Below are 11,553 nucleotides of genomic sequence, written 5' to 3'. Positions count from 1 at the left end.
AAATGGTAGTGTATAGCCTTACTCTGGTCCATAATTCCATCGTTGGACTTTATTCTGACACACATGGCTGTATATGGGCTAATGGCTTTTCACATCTCCAACATATTGACTCTGCACTCTTCACCTTTGGTTACTTTTTTCTCTGGATATATTTGGCTTTATGTTATGGATGAATTATTCAAATAAACATACCATCTCTGTTAAATTTTTAAGCAAACCAGCGACCGAGTATTCCCTGTTCAAAGATAATTTAACCCGCTATGGTACGCAATATGATATCAATGAGCGAGAAAAATAATTGTGGTGTTTATTTGTGTAAGTGTCCTGCTTAAAATTGGACACTATAACAATATCAATAAACTTCTTCATTCATTTTTTATTTTTTTACATTGTAAAAGTTTGTTGCCGAAAGCAACATTGTACCACAACAGACAAATTTAAACATTTGACATTTTCACTTAGAAAAAAAGATACATATTTATTGAAAACATCAATTTCTTTAACCAGACACTTAAACAAACACATATATCCAGTTTTTAATGTATTACAAATTTCATATTTAATAAAAAGTAACATTTCATTTCCGGCTGTTGCTCGCAGGCAACATTGTACCATTGTGGAACACAAGTATTACCAAACCATCATATCAAGTTATCATATCCAATTATCATCCTCATCTCCATCACTCTGGAGGCAACACTGTACCATAGAGGGTTAAGGTGTCTATAATATTTTTATTTATAAGTGTGCTTGTATTATGTTGAAATGTGTGGTTGGGCTGTAGTGGTTAATTTTCAATGCTATTAAAGATTTATGACTGTTAAATTAAGTTGTGGAATATGACACTATAAAATGTGAGAGGGATGGATCCGAACAATAAATGAACATAAAATAAAAATGAAATTTGGTTATGTCTGTAAATAACACACACACACACACACTCTTCATGTTTTATGGGGACTTTTCACAGACACAATTATTTTTATACTGTACAAACTTTATTCTATCCCCTTACACTAACCCTACCCTGGCTGTTTACCTCATGGGGAACAAAAAACGAAACGAATTTCGGATGCTACCATCTTTGTGGGGACATTTTGTTCCCATAATGTAGGGTTTACCAGGCCACCCATCCACACACAAGCAATGGTTAGGTCATGAAAATATGTTTTATAACTTAGTTAACAATAAGACAGCTTAGATTAAAAAGCTAATTAAAATATCACCTTAAAAATTAAATGAATAAAACATTATTGCCAGAGACAAATCAATTTGCAACATTAAAGCATACAAAAATATGCACCAAAACGTAAATAAAACTGCAATCCATATAAGCCACTATCAATACTGCAAAAAAATAAATAAAGCTAAAATGAACACACTCTTAATGACATGAACACAAAGTGGCATTGTTTAAATTATTACAGAATAACTGTAGAATAACCTAAAAAGGTTACATTTTCTGTAAAAATATAAATACAAAGTCACTGGTATATATTTTTAAGATAAAATTTCTGGTTACACTGTAAGAGGGGGTCTAGACCGGTCTGGACAAGCCATTTTAAATGTGATTCTACCCTCTAGTGGTACAGAGTGGTAAAAGAAAGGTCTTGTTTGAACAAATGTGCAGAATTGTGTTCTGATTCTCAGATTTTAAGTACAGTAAGTCTTAAGGACTTATGATAATAAATCATTCAAAATACACCTTGTGTTAAGGCTGAGAAACTCTTAGCATAAAAAGTCAAGCAAAAAAAGGTAAGCATTTGAACCATTTCTGTATATCTCTAGCCCAAAAACACAGACTTTTCCAAGCCGTCCTCTGCCTTGGTATACTCTAAATGGGATTTAAAATAGCAGCTTTCATAGGAAACGCTATTGCGCACATATTGAAGGTAGTCTGGGACTCCCGGACAGATCACATTATCAGCAAGCAGAACGGTGCCTTTCCTTAGTAGACCACAATCCTAGAAATAAAGAAGACAGAAAAAAAGAGAAGTGCAGAAAGGTTGGATATATGCTTCCAGTGAAATCGAGAGGAAAATACTGACTTTGCAACTGAATTCATGAAGTTTTAGGACATTTTTGCATTGTAGAGACACCATAATCTCTAACTGAGATTGAATGAAATTACAGTGGTCAGAATCAAACACACCTCCATTAATTTTGTGTCAGGGAGGTAACGGTCCTTCCAGTGGTCCAGAAAAACGAAATCAAATGTTTCAATTCCAAAGTGCTCCTTCATGCGTGGGATCCAATCTTCAGACGCACCTTCTACAAGCTGGACCTGATGAAGTAAAACATTGATTCAAGGCACAATAAACGGGAAATTACTCCTTTCATTTGAAATATATAGGCTACAAACAATGTTTGCAGAGAGTAGAGAATAAATAAGGATCACTGTATGTAAATAAAGTGTTTGTGAAGCAACAGGGCCCTTACTCTGTCTTCAAGACCCGCCCAGGCGATTACTTGTCGAGCAATTGCAGCATAATCTGCATTGAACTCCAGTGTTATCAGACGAGCTCCAGGAGGAAGCAGACGAGCAATGCGCACTGTGGAGTATCCACAGTATGTGCCCAACTCTAGAACTTTCTCTGGGTTCAACTCATTCACCACTGAGTCCAGGATAGAGCCTGTGTACACACACACACACACACACACACACACACACACACACACACACACACACACACACACACACACACACACACACACACACACACACACACACACACAAAACACACACAACACACACACAAACCAACACACACAACACACACACGTTTGTTTCACTATATTAGTGAGGACATTGCAAAGACTTACATTGATTTTATATCAGGTTAAGGATATTTTCTATGGCCTAACACAACCCCTATCGCTAAACATATCCCTCAAGAAACATGTGCAAAACACTCAATTTAAATAAAAACATGTTTTGGCCGATTTATAAGCCTTTATAACTAGTGGTGAGGATCAGTAAAATGTCCTCACTAGTCGGTTGTTGTCATTTTATTTTACTGTATAAGTGAGAACATTTGGCCCTGACAAGTATAGCCCAAAAAAAAAAAAAAATTACTGGTTTTGTTTAAAAATGACATAGCTGTCTTGGCAAAAGTTCCAAAAATGTGTGAAATTGAGTACATATATTTGAATACTTGGAACATTATTTATGTTTATGAAGGAAGTCTCTTCTGCTCACCAAGGCTGCATTTATTTGATCAAAAATACAGTAAAAACAGTAACATTGTGAAATATTATCACAATTAAAAAATAACAGTTTTCTATTTTAATATTAAAATTTAATTAATTACTGTGGTGGTAAAGTTGAATTTTCAGCACAATGACTCTTCAGAAATCCTTCTAATATGCTGATTTGGGGCTCAAGAAACATTTCCTTTTATTGTTATCAATGTTGAAAACAGTTGTGCTGCTTGATATTGTTTTGGAAACCATGATACAACTTTTCATGCTGTTTTGATTAATATAACATTCGAAAGATCAACAATTTTACTTTTGTAACAATGTACAAGTCTATACTTTCACTTTCGATCAACCGAAGACACCCTTGCTGAATAAAAGTATTAATTTATTTTAAAAAGAAAATTACTGACCCCAAACGTTTATATGGTAGAGTAAGTAATAAAAATGACAATCAATAAAACATTTCCCTATTTTGAAGCAAATATATTCAAATGTTATCTTCAGATAATAATCTGAATTTTTTTCAGATTTTCACCTGAACATCTTTGTGCAGTGAAAAAAGTGTTTTTGACACGACTCTGGAAATACAAAAGCAGTGCTCTGACCTTTCTCATCTCCAATGTTCATAGCCCATTCACTGTGTCGGCAGAAATGATCAATGGCCGAGATCACGCTCTGAGGGTCACCTCGGGTTGCATGCTTCCGTACTGCTTTCAGCAGACGCTGGTCACAAAAAAGACATAAAGGGTTCTGGTGACGACTTTGTTTACTTTATGGACCTCAATAGTTTAACACCTTTGACCTCCCCCAGTCTTTGGATCACATGTCCCAATTTGCATCCTAGTTGCAGATGCCGGACAGGACCAAGGTACATTCTGTAATTTTGTATTGAGATCACCTGTGGTCGAGTAGATCTGGTCAGAGTATCAAGAGCCCGCTCAACGATGACATCATGCCAGAGTAACGCGAGACTGCCGTTGAACTGCACAACAGCAGGAATGAACCAGGAGTACAAGACATATAAAAGCACTGTGACCCCGACAAACCAGCACAGCAACACCAGCAACATACTAGAGCCAGACACAGAGATGCATAAACCATTAGAATACATTTATTGAATGAAGCTGATAATCACATAAAGTACAGATCTAGTTATTTGGCTCAGAAAAATCACAACATAAATTAAATCAAATGTCTATTCAAAGCATTTGCATTGGATTGCATTGTATTTTAGAAATTATAGACATGTATTATTTTATTGAACTTATCCAATTTGTATCTGAAATATTTACATAGTGGCAATCAATATACACCACCGTTTAAAAGTTTAGGATCATTGAGGCATTTTTCATGTTTGTTTGTTCACCAAGGCTGAATTTATTTGATAAAAAATACAGTAAAATTGTAAAATAGTATTACAATTGAACATAAAATAAGCCATATAAATTAATAAAAGCCTGATATTACAGTGCATCCCTTTAAATGGTCAGTGTAAATTTAGAGTTAAAATAATACATCTCTATCACCCTTCAAGACAGAACCCACACACACATACACACACACGTATGCAATATAATTACTCTCTAATAGAGCCCAGGTCTGCACTCGTGCAGGTCATGAGATGAATGTATATGGAAATTAATGTTCTCATTCAGTACTGTGCTTTCATCTCTCTGGCCATTCCTCTATTGTATTGGTCTAATGAGATGGGTGGTTACTATGCAGCAAGTAAAGCCTTAACTGAAAATCTCTCTCATGTGATTATTTGGTTGCTATTGCTACAACATGTTGCTGTAGCTCAATCTGTCCATGAAGCAGATATTGGAATTGGGACAAAACTGCAATTTTTCTTTTTCCCTTTGTCAACACCACTAGATACAGCAATAACATGTAAAATATTTATTATACACTACCATAAAAAAAATTTTTGACAGATTTTTTATTTTAAATTAATGCTGTTCTTTTGAACGTTCTATTTATCAAAGAGTCCTGTAAAAATGTATCACAGTTTCTTTCCACAAAAATATGAAAAAGCACAACTGTTTTCAACGTTAATAATGTTTGTTCTTGGTGGAATAGATCTGCTACGCTGCTGCTTCTACAGTTGTAATTGCTGCTGCTGCTGCAGTTGATTATTACTGATTCTACAGCGGTTGTTGCTGCAGCTGCTGTTGATTATTGCTGCTGCTGATTATTGCTGCTGTTGACTATTGCTGCTGCTTCTATTGCTGCTGCTGCTGTTGATTATTGCTACTGCTTCTACTGCTGTTGATTATTACTGCTGCTTCTAGGGGTGTGACGGTTACTATATAACCGTGAGACCGACGGTTATAGTTGAACACCGTCATTAGAACTCTATAACCACCAAAAAAGTGTTATTAAAATATTTTTTACAAAAAAATTTTATCATAGAGAATGTTTAAATACTAATATCAGCTTACGAGGGGAACGGAGGCGGAGTTAGTGGTGCTTCGGAGGCTGCTGCAGGAGATGATACGGGAGAGGTCTGTGTCCCTTTACCGATCAGCGCGAGCTGACACGGAGTAAAGCCTTGTTTATACTTGACCCGTCCGCACGAGCGTGAAGATGCGTGCAGCAAAAATTACGTGTCGGGTGCGCAGGACTGGTGTGGTGCCGAATTCTGACCCCCGTGAAAATATTACCCCTATAGTATGATAGGTTTAGGATTTGTTGTGGGGGAGGGTTCAGGATTAGGGGTGGGGTTAGGATTAGGCAATCAGATACTGATTTCAACGAGGGGGGTAATAATTTGGCAGGGAGTCGAAATTCGGCACAACACCGGCAAGACCCCATTTCGCTTGGCTGTGTGCACAGCTTTTTTTGTAACTGCGCGCGTGGCGCCGCATCCGAGGTTGAACGACTTCAAGCCGAATCTGCCCGAGCATGTACGTCTCCGCGCACCGGCACCCAGTTTGAGCATTTAAATTGCAAAGTTCATTGCAACGTTTTTTTTTAGTTAAGGTTTTGTTTACTGTGTGTGATTTATTTAAAACAAAGCACGTTCATTGCAACGTTTTTTTTTTGTTTTTTTTATTAAGGATTTGTTTACTGTGTGTGATTAATTTAATGGAAAGCACATTCACTTCTAGTTGTCTTGCTGTTAATTATAAATAAACGTAGAGCAAGTAGCTAATCAGTGTCTGCTCGTTTATTCAAAATAAGTTGTCCTATAACAGACGAACGTCGCAACGCATTCCCCCCCTGGACGACGACGGTTATGTTACGAACCATCTCATTTGACTCACGTCATAACCGTCATCACCGATTCTGAAACCGGCACACTACTTCTACTGCTGTTGTTGCTGCTGCTGTTGATTATTACTGCTGCTGCTTCTACTGCTGCTGCTGTTGATTATTGTTGCTGCTTCTACTGCTGTTGCTGTTGATTATTACTGCTGTTGTTGCTGCTGCTGCTGACTATTGTTGCTTCTACTGCTGTTTTGCTGCTGCTGTTGATTATTGCTGCGGACAACACAGACACGGACTACTTGTATTTATACTACTAAAAGTTTATGCTGGGGTCCGCTTGGTGGAGTAGTAGATCGGCGCAGTTGGTGCTGATGCGCAGTTGGTGCTTTTGCAGCTTAGTGATCACGTGTACATGTCAGCGCGGTCACAAAAAATGGGAGCCACGCGGATTTCCACACAGAGCCTCCGCATACACCCTCCGATGACGATTTTTACTTGACTTCATCAGGCACAATACCGATGTTGAAAAATACAACTTACAGAGACAGATAATCACCTTAATTAGACACACACTCTAAAACATGTGACAATTAATTAAAATCATGTGAGACACAAATACTTAAAAAAGAAAAAAACTTATAATTATCACATGTACCTCATTTAGTTCCTTGTTATCTCTTGCATATATACTTCCTTGTTGTACATTCACCTGGAGGAAATACATCTTCATTTGTCTGGAGTTTGCTTACCCATATATGAGGGTTTCAACTGAGTGTGTCAAACCTGACCCAGTCACAGTCCTCAGTCCCCACTGACCAGTCAATCCTGGAGCAAGGAGCAGATAGATCTGTTGCCTGATAGATCTGTGGTCCGTGAATACAGGTCCCACCTGTATCCACGCACCTCAAGCATCTCCACCCTCGAACAAACTCCTCCCCCGGTCCCTTCCGGCTGTTCGGATGTTCCGGTTTCATCCAAAGACCACCCTCCTCTGTTGTTCCTGCCCAACTCCCTGCCACTGGTTCCGGCCAGTTCCCTGGATCAACCACCTCTGCTGGAGTCATCCAGCTCCTCCTCGAGGCTTCACCTTGGTCCTCCAGGCCCATGACTCCTCTGTCTGTCAACCCATTGGCTTCGCCCAGGCTCTGCACTCCCTCGACTCCACCGTAGTCTGTCAGTCCCAGGACTTCTCTTGGCCCCCTCGTCCCTGCAGCTCAGCCTCAGTCAAGCATTGCTTTGCCTCTGCCACAGACTTCCAGGTCTCTAGCTGCACATCGACCCTCCACCCTTTCGGCTCCACCAGGCTACTCCTTCCCTCCGGCTTCCCCCTCGTCCTCACTCCTTCTGTCATCGCCCCAGTCAGCTGAGGCCTCTACTGCCTTGGTCCCACAAGCCAGCGACTGCACCTTGGGCTTCTGGGCTTTGGATGTCATCCTGGTCCATCAGCCTCTCTGCTCTGGGTCTCCACACAATCTGGCTCCGGCTACGCGTCCGTCGGTCACCCCTCAGGTTCCACCTGGACCGCCCACCAAGGCTGCATCCTGTCTCCTTCCACAGTCAGCTCCGCCATGGTGCTCCCCTCTGCTGGCTCCTTCAGTTCCCTGTACATCATCATTTCCTCATCCACCCCCAGACCCCCCTCCCTCCACTGTTGGACTCTCAGTTACCGCACAAAGAAGAGTTGCCTTCTGTGAGGGGAGACACTTATTTTGATATTCTGTTCTGTTTCAATTAGTTCATTTTTCCCTGCTTTGTTCAGTTTTGTTTTTCTCAGTTTTTAATTATCACCTGTACCTCATTTAGTTCCTAGTTATTTATTTAGTATACTCCCTGTTCAGTTTAGTCCTCTGTCAGTTATCATCTTTATTTGATGTGTTGTTTATCTCCTGTGTGCTCCTAGTGATCTCCTGAGATTATTATTAAAGACTATTTAAAGTATTCCTTTTTAATGCATGTTGCCTACACAACTATACGTTACACCTTTTCAGATTTTTTTCTTCCGAATAGAATAAATAGAACATGAAATAAAAATATCCACTGCAAAGTAAATATGTACTTTATCACAAAAAAAGAAGATCTGTTAACAATTGTTCAGTTAATAATGAAGACTAAAGTAGTCATGGAGATGCGGAAATGCACTTCTCAAGTTGGATTTTAGAGTTGCATGGCAACAACCACAAGGTTAAGAGCAATTAGACAAAGAGTGTATCACCTCTGAGGACCATGACAAGGTCTTCACTGGCTTTCTTTAAATATATAAACAAATGTAGCTGGGATCTGGAGAGAAATGCAGAGTTCAGCCACTTTGCTGGACAGCCATTGTTAGTGAGAAAATCCTCTCAAATGGGTGTCAGAAAGGAATGAGAGAAGCACAGAGGCTGGTTTTCACAAATTTAATTGCTTTAAATATTTACCAGTGTATGCATTTAATGCATTGGAAAAGTTCAGTATGTACTATAATGTTAATTCACACTGCAATAGCAAATATCACAGCAATAATGCTAAATAGCAAAAGGATTTTATTATAAATGAGAAATGATTTCATATCAATATTACATGCTATATTAAAGTTGATATCATTAGAGCCACATAATTTAAAGTGAACAAGAAATGTGATACACCGAAAAAGACTGTTCTGTCTTCAGTGATGTGCAAACATGATAATTGGTATCTGCTGACCATAACACACACTGTGAAACATTTACTAAAATTGATTTAACGTAAATTTGGTTTCAATTTAGATACAAGCCTAAAAAATATTTACAAAGTGTGCACCAACACAATGACACATAATAAAAATATAGGCTAGTTATTATTTATATAATGAAAGAGACCGGCAAGAGGGTAATAGGCAGTGTAACATTATTATGAACAGAACATATTTTCATATAAACGTGCAATAATAAACTATGTAATAAATGGACAACATCTTTAAAAAAGGCAATTAAAATAAATTATGATAATGATGGATGGTATGATAATGATGGATGGTATGCAGCCATACAGCGTTTTCTGAATGTTCAACAAAAATGGCAGCAAGTGACAAAAATGAGAGTAAATTAACATTTAAGAATAAATGATAGAGAGAAAACACTTACTTTCGATGAGGGCCTCTCCTTTCCTTTTACAAAATGTCTATTTCACTTAAGGACCTTCTGTTATAACCAACCTGCAAGGATGCAAATGCATACTGTTCAGCAAGCTCTCTCTCTCTCTCTCTCTCTCTCTCTCTCTCTCTCTCTCTCTCTCTCAGATGACCCTGTAATATGCTCTCTTACCTCTTTTGGGTAGTTTTGAGCCGTGAGGAATGTTTGGCCGCAGGCCTTTTAAGGAGATACACCCCGAGAAAGTAAACAGAAATCCAAAACTAAGCCAAAGATTACAAATAAAATAAAAATTTTACATTCTATGGTTGTGATGCAGCTGCATGTGGCAACAGATGAACCTCAAATTCATTCAAATTTCACCTCAAATTAAAAGTCATAGGCTAACTTACTCACCCTCATCTAGTTACGTATGCAGATTTTCCATAAAATTGAAGTTAGAGAACAGAAGCGATCAATCGATAATTGTTCCAATATCCCAAGTATTCTGAAGTCATACGATGGATTTATATTAGAATCATACAGGAATTTAAATTGTTATTCGCTGAAAGTTTCCCCTACCTACAGTATACTTTTTGTTAAAGCACGCGGTAGCGACCGGATCTTTTACTTGTGAACCAACTCATTCAATTGAACCGATTCTCAATTAGATTCGTTCGTAAGGGAACGGCATGAAATGAGTAAATAATAACGCTAATGGCAGAAATCAAATTTGCAAATTTTAAACTGTTGCTTCAAAACAAAGGGATTCAAGACAGACACTGAAATTTCAAACTAAATAGAGGTCAAATTAACATATAGCGTTTTTGACGCTGCTTGCATGTAAGTTCATCCACAATTTATTATCTAATTTCGACTGACTAAAATGTAGATTCTGTTCTCACGGAACAGGCACTCAAATCAACTATTTGAGTATCTCAAAAAGATAAAAAAAAATACGGAGAATAACAGCACAAACACACGCTGGTCCTTCCAAAATGCTGCATAGACTAGGCCTACTTAGAGCAGACTTTTTCTTTGTTAGACTGATGTAACCCTGTCAATAACTTTATCTTGTTTAGTTGATCTGATGCGATAGCATGTCCCCGCCATACTTATCCAACACATTCTACATGATTACTACTGGACCCTGGGGGAATGAATGGCATGTAAACAAATTCAAATATGGGTGTTTTCTTTACATACAGAAGTAAATATAGGCCTAATCATGTCAGGGCAGGGGAAAATAAATACATGTGGGGGTGGGGGGCATGTCATAGATTGTTTAAATCTATTTAACAGCTGTATAGCTGTCATTGAATTTTAAATTGTTAAAAAAAACAATCCATTTGACTTTATGAATATGGAAACGGGCAATTATAACAATTAAATCGAACAAGATTTGTTTGATAATTAAAATAAACCTTTTCAATGTCTCCTTATAAGAAATATACTGCCTCTTGGAGGTCAAATAAAGAATTGACTGGAACCGTCTACTGAACTCTAAATGTCATTTTATTAAATTGGGTAAATGCTTTTACTATTAGTAGTACTTTTAGTTATTTTTAACTATAATAAAAAGTATCCCCTTCAATATATCATACACACAATAAAGAAAGTACCTTTCTGTCTATTAAAATTAACCATATAGGGACTTCAGACACTGATATGTTGTGGCTGAGCAAATAGGCACTGGGCTGAGTTCCAGGCAGCATGGACTAAAGTAGCCTAAATCAATGAACTGCTGACTCAGACCTTACAAAAATGAATAATAAAATAACAATAATTGCAAAATATGGGGACAGTGACAACCTTCCTGTACTCCCACCCAATAAGGCCCCTCCAATCTGAGAGTGCTCTAAAATATCTTTAGAGCCATTCAACACTAAATTCTGTCTTCTGCACTAAAAATAGCACAGATCAGTCATTGAAATGAGACCATACTAACTCAAGGTCAGTGGCACCAGCAAATCTTCCCGAACACTTAGTAGCAATTATTGAATGTCTTTTCAATATGTATTGGACAATACCATTCACAGACTTTGATGCAGACAGGAGT

General features: G+C 38.0%; 1 protein-coding gene across 2 annotated transcripts; it reads right to left on the bottom strand.

Annotated features, from left to right (window-relative positions):
* Positions 1 to 356: 356 nt before the first annotated feature.
* On the bottom strand, positions 357 to 10,129 carry comtb (catechol-O-methyltransferase b). 2 transcript variants are annotated; one of them, XM_077203520.1, is made up of 8 exons: positions 9,912 to 10,129; positions 9,690 to 9,734; positions 9,510 to 9,580; positions 4,100 to 4,271; positions 3,807 to 3,924; positions 2,440 to 2,633; positions 2,153 to 2,284; positions 357 to 1,964 (listed from the first exon to the last, which is right to left on the bottom strand). In XM_077203520.1, exons 4-8 carry the CDS (start codon positions 4,268 to 4,270, stop codon positions 1,785 to 1,787), a joined length of 795 nt encoding a protein of 264 aa, XP_077059635.1. In that variant the 5' UTR covers position 4,271; positions 9,510 to 9,580; positions 9,690 to 9,734; positions 9,912 to 10,129; the 3' UTR covers positions 357 to 1,784. The 2 variants fall into 2 exon arrangements, with proteins under 2 accessions (XP_077059635.1, XP_077059636.1); XM_077203521.1 differs by lacking the exons at positions 9,510 to 9,580; positions 9,690 to 9,734.
* Between the last annotated feature and the right edge of the window lie 1,424 nt (positions 10,130 to 11,553).

Source organism: Siphateles boraxobius, unplaced genomic scaffold (genome assembly GCF_051911475.1).
Source record: "Siphateles boraxobius isolate OS27281-9 unplaced genomic scaffold, OSU_SipBor_1 5, whole genome shotgun sequence".
Classification (NCBI taxonomy): domain Eukaryota; kingdom Metazoa; phylum Chordata; class Actinopteri; order Cypriniformes; family Leuciscidae; genus Siphateles; species Siphateles boraxobius.
The sequence above is the reverse complement of the archived record's forward strand: the minus strand, read 5'-3'. Positions and strand labels throughout refer to the sequence as shown.